This window comes from Phascolarctos cinereus, unplaced genomic scaffold (assembly GCF_003287225.1).
Source record: "Phascolarctos cinereus isolate Bilbo 61053 unplaced genomic scaffold, phaCin_HiC Scaffold_4;HRSCAF=312, whole genome shotgun sequence".
NCBI classification, from domain to species: Eukaryota; Metazoa; Chordata; class Mammalia; order Diprotodontia; family Phascolarctidae; genus Phascolarctos; species Phascolarctos cinereus.
Window position 1 is genome coordinate 21,881,155 of NW_027555847.1, and position 16,146 is coordinate 21,897,300.

Sequence of the window (16,146 nt, forward strand, 5' to 3'; positions counted from 1 at the left end):
GAACATAGAACCACTCTTGGACCTGCTTGTCCAGCATGGTGCCTGATATTTAACAAGTGCTAAATAACTGCGTCTGGGTAATTAATCCTTTAGAATTTATTCTATTTTCAAAGTATTGTTGGAAAACATATTGAAGGTTCTTACAGGACTGTTCTCCAAAGTTGCTGATTGCCTTTTCTTTTTCCCATGAGGCCATCCACACTTCCAAATCCATATACTCTTTCTGTTTCTAGCAAGAAAAGAGTACTTTTCTTTGAAGGACAAAATATTTCCCTTTTGGTCTGGATATGTGATTTTATCAGGGTAGGGACATCCTGTAGTGGCAAGAGTTGTCTGGCAGCATCAAGAGATTAAGTGAAGTATTTAGCCGTGATCAAACAGCTGAGATGTGTCCCGGGAAAGACTGGAACAATAATAACTATTATTTTAATAATTGTAGTAACATGTTTATATGGCCCCTTGAGGTTTGTAAAGCATGTTACAGATATAATCTCATTTGAACCTCGCAACAACCTTTAGAGGTGAGTGCTATTATCATCTCCACTTTACACGTGAGGAAACTGAGGCTGAGGAGCAGTGCCTGGGGTCATGCAGCTACTAAGAAGCAAAGGTTGGATTTTAACCTAGGTCTTTCTGATTCCAAGTTGGACTCTCATCAAGCAAATCAATCAGTGAACTTTTATTAAGTACCTACTATGCCAAGTGCTGGGTCACCATGTTAAATCTTGGACAAAGATCATCGTGAGTTCAGGCAGTCAAGTCTGACCCTCTCTTTAAAAATAAAATAAAGTAACTGAGCTTCATTGGGCCCTTTTGGTTTTATATCAGAGTTATTTCTGACTGTATACCACCCACCTCAGCACCCAGAATTGACTTCTTCTTCATAACAAGCAGAGAGATTCTTTTTCTTTGAAATTTATAAATAAATTGCATTCTTGGACATTGAATGTCAACACAGTTGCTGTGTTGACATTCAGTGTCCAAGAATGCAATTTATTCATGTATTTCAAAGGAGAAGAATCCAATTAAGCTGTCCCAGGTGGCATTTAAGAGAGAGAAAATGTTTTTTAGGTTTATGCCAAAATTGTTCACTCACATAATGATGACTAACTTGGCTAAACCCTTCAGTTTTCCACAGTCAAGTAAAGAGAGGTTTTCTAGAGAATTAAGGAATTGAGAAATACTGCCACTGGGGATGAAGTGAAGTCTGGGAAGGTCACATCTGGGCCCTTTCAGCTTCCTTCTTTACTGGCTTTTTTTCATTTAAATGGCATGGAAGGCTCTAATCTTTGAAAAGAAGTTAGTGGGATGGAGGAGAGCTTTTCATGCCCTTTCAGTCCAGGAATGACTGCAGAGACGGTTGGGACTCCACCTCCTTGGAAACTGAGGCTGCCTAGCAGTAGTCAGAATCCTAGCCCAGGAGATGTTCCTCACTGCTTTTCAGGGGGAAGAGACTTTTTGTTCGTTTCCCACCGTGGGGCTGTTGAATGGAAAAGCCCGTTAAGATCAGTTCATTCCTGCTCAAAGACACCATGGAATGGAATCTCTGTTCTTTGATGAAGCTAACAATAGGAAAGCAGGTGATTCTCAGAGTCCCTGTGGCCCTGAGGAACCTTCCTGGTGGGCTGACCAGTTGTTCTAAGCACAGATACATTGGGCCTACCCATTCATGATTCAGTGAAGCAATCAAGGGGAGGAGCTGTGCTCATGGTAAGGGTCAAGAGCCAGGGGAGCTTTTCAGATCACAGCAGGTAGGATTATTGCTTTAGGAGACCAGTATGTGAGTCTAAGAAGATGGACTCAAAGATGCAGCATTGCATAGAGAGCTGGGTACCAATCCCAACTCTGCCATTTGGGTAACTCAGCCTTTCTGGGCCTCAGTTTCCTTGTCTGTAAAATGAAGGAGTTGAACTAGATCAGTGATTCTTAAACTTTTTCCACTCAAAACCCTTTTTTGCCTGAGAAATTCTTAAGTGACCCTGAGTGTATAGGCATATAAAATAGGTATACAAATTAAACATTTACTGATAATAAATCTTAAAGAAATTTATTTAAAATGTATTTAATTTAAATAAGTTTATTTATTTAAAAACAATTCATTTATTAAAGACAATAGTCTGGAATCTGAGCCGAGGTGTTTCTGGCTGTGCGTGGCATGACTGCATGCGCAGTGCAAAGTTCGCATGTTGTGTGGTCATAACCAAACCTACAGTGAAGTCACGCGATGCAGCATCGGCAAGTGCTGCCAGAAACACCTTGGGTTCATTGTGAGTTTGATTTTGAATTCATTTTTGGTCATTGCATGTTCAGAAACCTCTTACTGTTGACAAATTTTTTGCGACCCCATATGGGGTCGAGACCCATAGTTTAAGAAGTGCTGGGCTAGACAGTCTTTAAGGACCCTGCCAACTCTAGGTCTGTGATCTTATATGAAAATCAAGTAAGGACAGCAGACAGCTTAGAATCCCATTAGAAAACAGAGTAGAAAGAGTGCCCTACAAGACAGCAACAACATGGCAGGATGCCATCTCCTGAACATAGAACTGCTGTTTTTAACTCAGCTGTACAACTGAATTCATTATCTTCTCCCCGACCCCGAATCCTCCTCTTTTCCTAACTTCCCTATCATTGTTGAAGGTAGCATCACCCTCCCAGTCACCCAGGCTCAAATCCTAGGTCTCGTTCTTGACTCCTCACTTTCTCTCATTTCCCATAGCCAATCAGATGCCAAATCCTATGTGTTTGGCCTTGGTGATCTCTCTTATAGACTCCCTCTTCTCTCCTCTGACACTGCAACTACTTGGTTCAGGCCCTCAACTATGTACACCTGGGGCTATTGCCTACTCTACACCTTGTCCTTCTCCAGTCTATTCTCCACTCATCCTGCTGTCAGATTGATCTTCCTAAAGACCAGATCTGACCAGATCTCTCTCTGTCTCTGTCTGTCTCTCAACACTTCCCTTGACATACACATCCCCATTCAATAAACCTCAATGTCTCCAGGATAAAATATAAAATCCTCTGACTTTGTCAGCCCTTCAAACCTCGTCCTTTCTTACCTTTCCAGTCTTCTTACACCTTCCCATCCACATACTCTGCCTCTGCAACTCAGTAACACTGGTCACCTTGCTATTTTTTTTTTGGTGAGGCAGTCAAGGTTAAGTGACTTGCCCAGGGTCACACAGCTGGTAAGTGTTACCTTGCTCTTCTTCACACATCTCTGGTGCTGCTCTCAGAGCATCTGTCCATGGTTCTCAGCATCCTTGAAATGTGTCCAGCCCATTTTCATTAACATGTTGATGGGCAAGGCTGATGCTGAAGATTTCTTAGTATATTAGACTACAGGGAGTGAGCTCTTAGGTAGTTCAGTCTTTTACGTCAGATGAAAGAAATGGAGAGCTGATTTTTATTGAGTTGAAGCAGCAGAATATAGAGTATATTGCAAGATGTTGACAGTTCTCAAAATTTTTGAGTTGTTTCAGTCATTTCTGACTCTTTGTGACCCTATTTTTGAGTTTTCTTGGCAAAGATACTGGAGTGGCTTGCCGTTTCCTTTTCTAGCTCATTTTACAGATAAGGAGACTGAGGCAAACAGGGTTAAGTGACTTGCCCAGGGTCACACAGCTAGTAAGTGTCTGAGGCTGGATTTGAACTCATGAAGATGAGTCTCTCAGATTCCAAGCCCGGTGCTCTATCCCCTGTTCCACCTAGCTGCATTTTTCTATGTAGGTTTTATTTTTTAAGAGAGCTAAGATGGGTGATGAAGAAGGGGATAAAATAAGGAGTTTTCTAAGGATGCAGCTCCTTTAAAAATGATATCAAAGGAAGAGAAACTAGTTTAAAAAAAACACGTGCATGGGAAGGAACCCAGGCTGCTGACTTATATCTTCTGACAGGGCGCACAGTGGCTTTTTTATGAGCTTGGCTATTTAGGTCACTAGGACTTTGGTCAATGTTATTCCGGAAATCAGATACTCTCTGCATTTGCGAGAGGGGATTTGTTTGCTACAAAATGCCCCATTCTTCCAGAGACAGGTTTACATACTTTGTGTTTCTTCTCTGTAACCTTTTAGCTAATTTTTTCTCTCCTGGTTCATAATACTTACAAATGAAGCAGAGGTGCCCAGTGTGTGGTCTGTGGTCCCCTGGGGAGCTAAGGCATTCTCGACAAAGGTGTGCAACTCCGCATTTAATGGCTTAGCAGAATAAAGAAAGAAACATCTTCTCTGGACTGAATAAATAACATGTCTCATGTACATGTATTACTATTTTTCAATGACAGTATAAACTCATCTTTATATATATAGTACTCTAAGGGTTTCTAAGTGAGGTAGGCATGTTTAAAGGTGACTATAACTGGCATTTCCGTAGTGGCTCAGTGGTTTGTCCTTCATTCTTGAAGAGGACCGAAACATCAGGAAGATAAAGACATGACTTTCAGTTGACTTTGATTTGAGTGAGGGAGGGCTGTGTAAGGTCACCAGCCTCACTTTCTCCTCTAGAGCCATCTGGGTCCAGTGGCCAAATATTGATCAGGATTACTGGAGATGGCTCAGGATGCTGTGGGAGATCTTGGCCCTTTTAAGCTAAGGTCTTTTCAAGTTCTCACTTTGAGTGAGGCGCAATACTTATTCAGTGAATAAGCCTCTTTAAGCAGTGAGTCAAGGGATGGCCCTTTTAATAAAAAAAAAAATTGAACTGGGAGGGGAAGATTCATAGAGTTCAATGGCTGTGATTCCCAAAATAAAGGTAAAAGTGAATTTCCATTGATTGACAAATGTTTCTGAATTTGGCATTATGGCTAGAGGACTGGATCTGGAGTCAGGAAGACTCGGATTTGAGTCTTGCTTCAGACATTTACTAGCTCTTCAAGACCCTGGGCAAGTCATACCCTCTCTGAGCCTCTGATTCCTCATCTATAAAATGGGCATAGTCCTAGCTTTAACACCCTTCTCATAGCATTGGCTTGAGGCTCAAATGAGATGTTTGTAAAACTTGGCAAACTGTAAAGAGCTGTGTAGATGTCAGCTATTATGGCTAGTAGAAGTGGCAGTATTTATAGCTATTTTGTCCCATATTTTCTCAGTGAGTGGATATGAATAGTAAATGCAGTGGATAGAACACTGGGCTTGGAATCAGGAAACTCACTTTTGTGAGCTCAAATCCAGCCTCAGACAAGTCACTTAACCCTGTTTGCCTCAGTTGCCTCATCTGTAAAATGAGCTAGAAAAGGACATGGCAAACCACTCCAGCATCTTTGCCAGAAAACCCCAAATGGGGTCAGAAAGAGTCAGACACAATGGAAACAAATGAACAACAACAAGGATCTCACAAAGTGAGACAAATAAGTAAAGAGTGGATCTCTTAAAAAGGGTCAAATAGATTGGGAACCAGTCACTTAGCCCACAATAACCCACGATAAGAATCTTAGAGAGGATATCATCTTCCATGTGGGCCATTTTTTCCTCCTTAGTTTTGAAGGAGGCAGATCTCAGGGGGAAACCTTACAACCTTACCAGAAAGAATGGTTACATAGTCTTGTCCCTTTCATTTTGGGATAGAAATAGGAAGGCATCGGGGTGGTGCAGTGGATAGAGTGACGGACTTGGAAACAGAAATGGAAACAGTGAGTTCAAATCCTGCCTCAGACATTTACTGGCTGTGTGACCCTGAGCAAGTCATTTAACCTCTGTCTCAGTTTCCTCATCTGTAACACAGGGATAAAATAGCACCTACCTCTTAGGGTTGTTGAAAGGAAGATTAGATGAGATAATATGTGTAAAGCACCTTAGTGCAAAGTGCTGGATTGTTAGAGAAAACATTAATTCTCTGTTGAGAGTAGCTTTGAAAGTGAAAAATGCCTAACCAGAAGAATAAGAACCATGAAAGAGTAAGAAAAAGTGAAAGAGGAATGGATGAAGAACCCTAATAGACTTTGAAGGAGAAACCAAAAAGGAGTTATGACATTTTATTTATCTAATTGTAAGTGATTACAAAGCATATATAATTAATTCTCTTGACATTTAATAAGTTTATAATTAGCAATTTAAAAATAAAGTAGAATTGTTTTAGAAGTAGCTTATTTCTAAAACTTCTCATTTCAAGTACTTTATAAAGTTATCTAACTATAATAATAATAATAATAATAACTAGCATTTTTATAGTTTGCAAAGTACTTTACAAATACTGTCTCATTTGATCCTCTTAACAACCTTAGGAGGGAGGTACAATTATCATCCCCATTTTACAGATGAGGAAACTGAGGCAAGCTGAGCTTAAATGACTTTCCCAGGGTCATGTAGCTAGTGAATGAGGCAGGATTTGAACTCAGATCTTCATGACTCTAGGCCTAGTGCTGTATCCACTTCACCAAATTTTATACTCTGTCCTCCATGTTACCCTGCCTCCCAACCTTGCTGTTACGAATGAGATAAATACACAGATCACAATCTGATGTATGTCTCAGAGGTCTTGGAGGAATAGACTCATTTTTTCAATGAAAACTACTGTACAGCCAGCTGAGGTGGCCAAAGGATGGCCCTGTGGTTGATTTTAGGAAGTTTCTCAAGTGGAATTGAGTTGAGGCTCTGCTCTCTTAACAGAAACTATGGAAACCACACTCAATTCAACTCGAAAAATATTGTTGAGCATCTAGTGTGTGCCAGACATCATAATAGGTCCTAGAGAGGTACAAAGACCAAAACTGAAACAGAAAGGCATCATGGGCCAGCATGAAACGTTTGGAGTTGGCCGTATCAATCAAGCTACTGAAAATTATTTTATAGAGTCAGAAAAAATAGTAACAGGATTCATTTGGAAGAACAGAAGGTCCAGAATATCAAGGGAACTAATGAAAAGGAATGCAGGGGAAGGTGGCCTAGCCATTCCAGATCTTAAATTGTATTGTAAAGCAGCAATCATCAAAACTGCTTGGTACTGGCTGAGAAATAGAGTGGTGGATCAGTGGAATAGATTAAATATGCAAGACACAGTAGTCAATGACTATAGTAATCTATTATTTGATAAACCCAAAGACCCCAGCTTCTGGGGTAAGAACCCACTCCTTGAAAAAAAAAATAACTGCTGGGAAAACTGGAAAAAAGTGCGACAGAAACTAGGCATAGACCAGAATCTCACACCATATACCAAAATAAAGTCAAAATGGGTTCATGATTTAGATATAAAGGCTGATACTATAAGCAAACTGGGAGAGCAAGGAATAGTTTACCTATCAGATTTATGGAGAACAGAAGAATTCATGACCAAACAGGAGACAGAGAACATTACAAAAAGCAAAATGGATGATTTTGATTACATTAAATTGAAAAGTTTGTGCACAAACAAAGCCAATGCAACTAAGATTAGAAAGAAGGTAGAAAATTGGGAAAGAATTTTTATAACCGGTCTCTCTGATAAGGGGCCTCATTTCTAAAACATACAGAGAATTAAGTCAAATTTATAAGAATACAAGCCATTCCCCAGTTGATAAATGGTCAAAGGATATGAACAGACAGTTCTCAGATGAAGAAATTAAAGCCGTCTATAGTCATATGAAAAAATGCTCTAAATCATTATTGATTAGAGAAATGCAAATCAAAACAACTCTGAGGTGCCACAACACACCTATCAGATTGGCCAACATGACAAAACAGGAAAATGATAAATGTTGGAGAAGATGTGGGAAAATTGGAACACTAACGCATTGTTAGTGGAGTTGTGAAATGATCCAATCATTTTGAAGAGCAATTTGGAACTATGCCCAAAGAGCGATAAAAATGTGCATACCCTTTGACCCAGAAATAGCACTTCTAGGACTATATCCCAAAGAGATCATACAAATGGGAAAAGGACCCACATGTACAAAAATATTCATAGCAGCTGTTTTTGTGGTGGCAAAGAATTGGAAATTGAGAGGATGCCCATCAGCTGGGGAGTGGCTGAGCAAGTTGTGATATGTGAATGTAATGGAATACTATTGTGCTATAAGAAATGATGAACAGGCTGACTTCAGAAAAACCTGGAAAGACTCATATGGTCTGATGATGAGTGAAGTGAACAGAACCAGGAGAACGTTGTACACAATAAGAGCCATGTTGTACAGTGACTAATATTGATAAACTTAACCCTTCCCAACAATACAAGGATCTAAGACATCTCCAGAGACCTCGTGATGGAAAATGCTATCCACATCCAAAGAAAGAACTATGGTAGTTGAATTGCTATTTTTTTCTCTTCTGTTGTGTTTTCTTTCCTTTTTCTGGTGGTTCCTCCTGTTGGTTCTAATTCTTCCTTATAACATCACTAATGTGAAAATATTTTTAATAGGAATGTATATGTATAGCCTATATCAGATTGTGGGCCGTCTTGGGGAGGGTGGTGGGGAGGAAGGGAGAGAAAAATTTTCAACTCAAAAGCATATGGAAGTGATTGTTGATAAATCAAAATAAATTAATTTTAAAAAAAGAAAAAAGTTCAGAATTGGAGTTGAAGGTTGCTGTTCAGTTGTTTCAGTTGTGATCCCATTTGGAGTTTTCTTGGCAAAGATACTGGAGTGGTTTGCCATTTCCTTCTCCAGCTCATTTTACAGATGAGGAAACTGAGGCAAACAGGGTTAAGTGACTTGCCCAGGGTCACACAGCTAGTAAGCTTCTGAGGGCAGATTTAAACTCAGGAAGATGAGTCTTCCTCACTCCAGGTCCAGCACTCTATGCACCATGATGCCACCCAGCTGCCCTGGAGTTAGAGGACCTGTTCAAATCCTGGCATCTGTGTGATCCTGGGCACCTCTCTCAACCTCTTTCCTCATCTGGAACATGAAAGGATTAGATGAGGAGATCTCCAAGGTCTCTTTACAGAGCTTCATATCTATGATCCTATGAAATAATCCCTGCCCTCAAAGAGTTTACATTCTGTGGGGGGGATATAGCATGAACACAAATAAAGGAATACAGATATTCATGTGGTCAGGCTCTGTGTGATGAAAGGAAAAAGGGAAACATTAAAGAAAATATAAAACTTGGAGTAGAAATCACTAGGGTTAAAAAAAAAAGATTTACAACAATACCACAATTTTTATTTTACCATCCCTCTCTTGTGAGCCAAGTTTCTAATCTGGATGGTCCATAATCTCTGTAGACAGCACACGGGCTTGCATTTATTCTTATAAGACTCAGAAGCCAGTGTTGGCCATGAAAACAGTTGGTGATGCAGCCAAGGTCACTTTCACTTGTTTCCATTTGTTGTTTGCCTGCTCCATGCAAAGGACAATGATAGGAAACTGCAGGGGAAAGTTTGATCCGGAGAGGAACGTCCTCTTAGCAACTAGTTTGGAGCTAAGACCAATGCTGCTCACCCCAAAGTAAACTAGTATAGGAGACAGCTTAGAACTTGCTGCTTAAAAACTTTGTCATATGCAGAGGTGAGGAATTATGGGTAGGGGACACTGCATATGATGTCAGACTTGGAGGGTGTCTTGGTTAATTTTGCTAAGCTGTTCTCCTGCTTCTTTTTTGCTCGCTGGGAGACAGATTGGAGGAGGGATAGAAAATGTGGGTGATGTAAAAAGAAAAGATCAATAAAAATGTATTTTTTAAAAGGATTTTAGGACAGTGGAAAGAATATTGACTTGAGTCAGGGTGTCGGTGACCTTGAGCAATTCACCTCACTTCCCTGGGCCTCAGTTTCCTCAACTGTAGAATTAGAGTTAGACTAAATGGTCTCGTAAGGTCCTCCATCTTCAGATATGTCATCCTGTGACCTTCAATAAAACCAGATCTCAATAGGAAATAACACTGCCCTTGCCAAACAGGAAATTATCTAGAGCTAAGGTCTCTAGATTTATTTTAAGAAAATGACACCTGATGTGCCTCTTTTAATTTTTTAACTTATTTAACATTCATTTAAATTTTTTTCAAGTTCTCTCTCTCCCTCCTGTCCTACCTATTGAGAAGGCAAGCAATATGGTATCAGTTATACATGTGAAGTCATGCAAAACATTTCCATGTTAGTAATGTGTCTAATAATAATAAGCAAGAGACATGAAGAAAGTGAGAAAATTATGCTTCAGTCTGCACTCAGACTGCACTCAGAGTTCATCAGTTCTCTCTAGAGGTGGATGGCATTTTTCATCATGGGTCCTTTGGAACTGCCTTGGGACGTTGTCTTGGTAAGAAAAGCTAAGTCTTTCCCATGGCAACATTGCTGTTACTGTGTACAATCTGACAGGCCTCTTTAAGGAAGATTTTTTTCCCCCCTAGACATGGTGCTTAGCAAAACACACCAGATGCATCCGTTAAATTACCTATTGTTCTTCCTGACTGAACCCTCAGTGAGTAGGGGCTTGATTGGCACCAATGAGGCCCTTACTGAAGTGCACCCAGAGGCTAAAGCTCTGGAAAAATCTTTGCATATGGTGTGCTCTGCAAAATGCATCCATTCTGGAGGAAGGCCAGCTTTGTGCTAACTCGAAGTAGGCCCTCATTAACATGTTCATTGCCCTGCCCCCTTGTCTCTTTGTAGTATCATGCTAATTTTTTTTTCTTTCTCTCTATCCCCATCTCTGTCTCTCTGTCTCTGTCTCTGTCTCTCTGTCTCTGTCCCTGTCTTTTTGGCTCTGGCTCTCCCTTCCCTCTTGCTGTCTGCCACGTGCACCTCCACCCTCTAGGTACTGGCGTCGGACCCTGGGCTTGCAGGTTCGCTACGTCACCCATAATGACTACCAGTTCTGCTATTCCTGCCGGGGCAGGCCCGGAGCCAAACCTTCCCTTCTGATGCTGCACGGCTTCTCTGCCCATAAAGACATGTGGCTTAATGTAGTCAAGGTAGGCAGCCAGCTTTTCCTTTTATAACGAGATGCTAAGATCTGGTGGCCCAGAGCCTCAGACGCTTACCTGCTGTGTGACCCCAGGTAAGTCACTCAACCTTGCTCAGCCTCAGTTTCCTCATCTGTAAAATGGGGATAATAATAGCACCCACCTCACAGAGCTGTGGCCAAGATCAAATGAGATAACATATGGAAAGCACCTCGGGACACCTTGTATTAATGTTAGTTATTATTAAGACTGTCAAGGAAAAGGGTCAGTCTGTGTTCTTGCAGGTCCATAAAACTGAATCCAGGGGACAGATCCAGCCTTTTACTCCAAGTGAGTTGAACTGTATGATTTCAAAGGCAACCTGGTACAGTGGAAAGAGACTTGGATTTGGAGTCTAAGGACCTGGGTTCAAATCCTCTCTGTGGAAAGGAGGAATACACATATTTTTGGTGCCATAGAATTTCACTGTCATGTAGGTATTTATGTTGTGGGACAAGCCTCTAGTGCTTAGTAATGGTTGCGGGGGGGGGGCGCAGGGAGAGGGGAGGCATGACTCACACTTCCCCTGGAGTAAACAGAGGCTTTGTCCATAACAACCATCAATGCCAAGGTTGGGATTTAGGGGTTTTCAATCATATTTGTTTATCCTTTTAAATTGGGATTTCTGCCCCCCCCATTTAAAAAATTATTCTTCATAGTCATTTGTTCTTGCAGCTCTATGAAACCCCCTCCAGGGCCTTATTCTGAGCCTCTAGCCGGCCCCTTTGGTTAGTTGGATAAACCATGAAGCTAAGAGGTCAAGGTCAAGGGGGAAGAGGGGGAGGCTAGCAGGACTATGGGAGCTTATCTAGTCTGGCTTCTAGCCAGGAGCCAAATCATCCTAATTAAGAATCTACCTTTAATTGCATTAACTGGTGGATTCTGTGATGGGTTAGTCAGCGTTGCTGAACCTTTTTTTTTTTAACTTTTCAATCCTTTTTTTTTTCACCTGCTGAGGGTCAGGAGAGGACATATTTAGAAATTAAGGTGATATAAAATACGTATGAATAAAATTAAATAACTAAAATTAAAATTTTTAAAGAAAGTGAATCTATCTTTAGAGAAGAGAATTTCTCAACAACCTATCAGACATCAAACATTTTTTAAGTGCCTGGTATGCATAGAGCAATGTACTAGCCAAAGCTTAGTTAAGATGGATCCTACCCTCATGAAACTTACAGTCTAGTAACGACCAACACAGAGACTGTGAATATAGAGCATTACAGGACAGTGATAAATAATAATAACAATAACAATCATAGCTAGCATTGATATAGTACTTTATAGTTTGCAGATCTGATTATGCCACGCTTAGGAGAGATGAAATAGAGGCTCAAAAAGTTAAGTGATTTGACCATAGTCACTCAGGTGATGACTATTAGGGACAGAATTTAAATGCAGGTCTCCCTGCCTTAAGGGTCATCCCTTGAAAACCTGGTTGCCGACATTGCCCACTGGCTCTTATCCTTGAGGTGGATGTGGTTCTGTGTGGCTGCCATGGGTGGAGGAGTGAGAACTGAAGATGGTGGCACCAACCAGCTGGGCCAGGAAAGACTAGAAATATGCCACCTGGGCGTGTTCCTCGGGCTTGGCTGCTGACTCACCTTCTCACGCCTAATCATACTATGTATGTCACTTTTGTGACATCTCCTCTTTTGAGGTGGCCCTGGATAATTTTAATTACATTTACCTGCGTGCAGTTGTTGGGAGGTGGAATCTCATAATGGTAGCTAATACCTAACATTTATATAGCACCTACTATGTGCTAAGTGCTTTACAGCTGTTGTCTCATTTGACCTTCACAACAACCCTGGGAAGGAGATGCTGTTATTATCCCCAGTTTATAGATGAAGGAACTGAGGTTAAATAACTTGCCTGGAGTCCCACAGCTAGTGAGTATCTGAGACCAGATTTGAATTCAGGTCTTCCTGACTCTAGGCCTGGTGCTACCGGCTGCCTTCGCCCTGAAATGGGCTTGGTAGCCTCTGACTCTTATGACTCTTCCCAGCTCTAGACCTCTGATCCCATGTGTGACCTTGAGTAAGGTCACCTGTTTACCTCTCTGGTCCTCACTTTCCTCATCTGTAAAATGGGGAGGCTAGACGAGACGGTCTCTGAGCTCCCTTCCAGCTCCAGATGTAGGCTCTTGGGATTCTATGCCTCTTTTCCAGATGAGCTTTCTCCTCTCAACTGGCCTGGTTGGCATACACCACTGTCTTTACTAATGAGTCTGTGTGTGTGTGTGTGTGTGTGTGTGTGTGTGTGTGTGTGTGTCCCCTTAGTTCCTCCCGAAGAACCTTCATCTGATATGTGTCGACATGCCCGGCCACGAGGGCACCACCCGATCCTCCTTAGACGACTTGTCAATCGATGGACAAGTGAAAAGGATACACCAGGTAGGTGATGGAACCCTGTCATTAAAAGGACTTGACAATCCCCTACCCTTCCTCTCTTCAAAATGATGAGTGGGCAGGTGGTTTATGTTGGCCTATGGACCAGCAGTGAATGAATGCATTTTCTCTGTAAGTTGTGTTTGAAAATGTCAGGCAATCAAAGATGGCTTTTGATTAGGTGGAGGTTAGACTCTTTGAAATCTGCTTTATTCTTAATTTATTTAGGGTGCATCTGAAGAATCTGATTTGGGAAGCTTCCCTTATCTCATTGAAAGGGAACGTCTGAACCACCATCAATCCATCAGTATATCAGCATGCATTTATTAAGTACCTACCTGTTGCCTGGTGTAGTTTCTTGTCTATTTGAAAATGTGATACCCAAGATTCAGCATGGTAAAGTGGAAAATCACTGGGTTTGGAGTTGGAGGGATAGGGATAGGGATCGAATCTTGATTTCACTGGCATAGGGAACTCTCTACCAGTGTAGGCAGGCACCTTTTCTGTGACTTACTGTCTTAAGAGAGTTGCCTAAGGCCCTTAGAGCTCAAGTCAGCAAATCAATCTGCAAACATTTCTTAATCTCTTACTGTTGCCAGGCACTATGCTAAGAGGGAGGGCTACAAAGGGAGGCAAAAATGCAGTCCCTGCCCTCAAGGAGTTCACATTTTAATGGGGAAGACCACAGGCAAACAGCTTTGTTCAATCAAGCTCAGTCAAAGAGGAATGGTCATTTCATGTTGCCTTGGGACTCTCCACTCAGTTTTCCACCCTGATGCCAGAGGGGAAGGAAGACAAGAGAGTCAAAGGGTTTGCTACAAGGGCAGGACCCTGCTGAATGGTGGGAAGCTTTTCTCTCCCCAGTGGCTATTTTTAGTTGCCTCCACAGGGAATGGTTTCAGTTCTCTCGCCAGCCTCTTCTCTTGCTTCTTTTTTGCAGTTTGTGGAAAGCATCAAGCTAAACAAGAAGCCTTTCCACCTGGTGGGTACTTCCATGGGGGGCCATGTTGCAGGGGTATATGCTGCCTATTATCCATCGGATGTCTGCAGTCTGACACTGGTGTGTCCTGCTGGTGAGTCCCAGGGGTAAATCACCCTAGTCAGTGTGTCTGAAATCTGGGCTGGAGGCCATTCCTGAGTGAGACTTAACCAAGCAGTCAAAAAGCATTTAATAAGCACCCAGACAGACAGAGCGTGTATTGGATGCCTACTGTGTGCCTACTTTTAGAGCACCTTCTGTATGAAATCTCATTTCTGTGTTGTGCTAGATCAGATTTTTTTTTCTGATCCAGAAATAACTATGACTCAATCACCCCCCCCCCAGAGAAAACCCCTTTCATTGAAACCTAGTGATTGCTTCAGGCCTTCCTTCAACTTCCAAACTTGGGAGAACAAAGTTGAACTTCATTGAAGGTCTTTCTACGAAGGCCTTTAGATGTCTTTAGAACTAGAACTTAGTGAAGTTTGTTTCATCTTTCTGATGGTTCCTCCTATTGTTTTAATTTTTACTTACAACTTCACTAATGTGAAAATATGTTTAATGGGTATGTAAATGTAAAGTTTATGTCAGATTGTGCGCCATCTTGGGGAGGGTGGGGGGTGGAGAAAAAGGGAGAAAAAATTTTCAACTCAAAAGCATATGGAAAAAATAAAATAAAATAAAATTAAATTAAATTAAATTAAAAAAAAGAACTAGAACTTAGAACTTCAAAAATATAGTTTATTGACATGTTTTGTTTTTACACTATACAGAGGGGAACTCTACTCCATGAGAAGTCAATTAAGCAAATCTAACAATACAGTGACTTCATAAGAATGAGTGTGAAACATTCCACATCTGTAGCATCTGTTTTCTTTCCCTCCCATCCCTGCCCCATTGACAAAAAGAAAAACAAATTCCTTGTAAGAAATATGCATAGTAAAACAAAACAAATTCCCCCAATGGCTATTATCCATCCGTCGATCTGTCTGTCTATCCATCTATCTATCTATATATACACACATGTGTGTGTATCTATATCTATATCTATATCCATATCTATATCTATATATCTATTCATTTATGTGTGTTTGTGTATCTGTATCTTTCTGTCCATCTCATTCTGCATTCTAAATCTCACCTGTCTGTAATAACATCCCGAGTGTCACCATAAGGCCTTTGGAATCATGGGTAGTCATTGTACTGGTACTAGTTCTTACAGCTTGCAAAGGTGTTTGTTTTTTACAGTGTTATTATTGTATACCTCGTTCTCCTAATTCTGCTCATTTCATCCTTTATCAGTTTAAAAGAGTCCTCAGAATTATAATATTGATGTGATAGCATATTATTCTCTGGGTTCTGCTCACTTTATTCTGCATCGGTTCACATGAGCTTTTCTTTGTCTTTTTAAAATCATCTATTTCCTCATTTCTTACATTATCCCATTCTTATACCACAATTTGTTCAACCACTCCCCAATTAATGGACATCCCTTTAGTGTCCTGTTTTTTTGACACCACAAAAAGACTTGCTATGAATATGTTCAAACATATAAGACCTTTTCCTCTCTGATCTCTTTAGGGTATAGGCTCAGTAGTGGTATAGATGAGTCAAAGGGCATACATTGAGTAACTTTTTGTGAAAAATTCCAAACTGTTTTCCAGAATGGTCGGATCCTTCACAGGTCCACCAACAGTGCATCCGTTTGCCTGTTTTCCCACAGTCCCTTAAACTTTGATCATTTTGCTTTTTTTTTTTTGCTATCTTTGTCAATCTGAGAGTATAAGGTAGAACTTCAAAGTTGTCTTAATTTACATTTCTCTAATCAGTAATGATTTGGTGTATTTTTATATGGATAAAGTTTTGGTTCCTCCTCTTCAGAACTGGTTAGTCATTTCTTTATGAACATGTATTTATGAGTTATATT

General features: G+C 40.8%; 1 protein-coding gene across 2 annotated transcripts in view; it reads left to right on the forward strand.

Annotated features, from left to right (window-relative positions):
• The window catches only part of ABHD6 (abhydrolase domain containing 6, acylglycerol lipase), a 41,757-nt gene that overhangs the window by 11,655 nt on the left and 13,956 nt on the right, over positions 1-16,146 (forward strand). For both annotated transcript variants that reach the window (XM_020968972.2, XM_020968971.2), the window contains 3 exons: positions 10,664-10,820; positions 13,133-13,246; positions 14,181-14,313. In XM_020968972.2, coding sequence (XP_020824631.1) covers positions 10,664-10,820; positions 13,133-13,246; positions 14,181-14,313 — 404 coding nt within the window. The remainder of the gene's footprint in view (positions 1-10,663; positions 10,821-13,132; positions 13,247-14,180; positions 14,314-16,146) is intronic.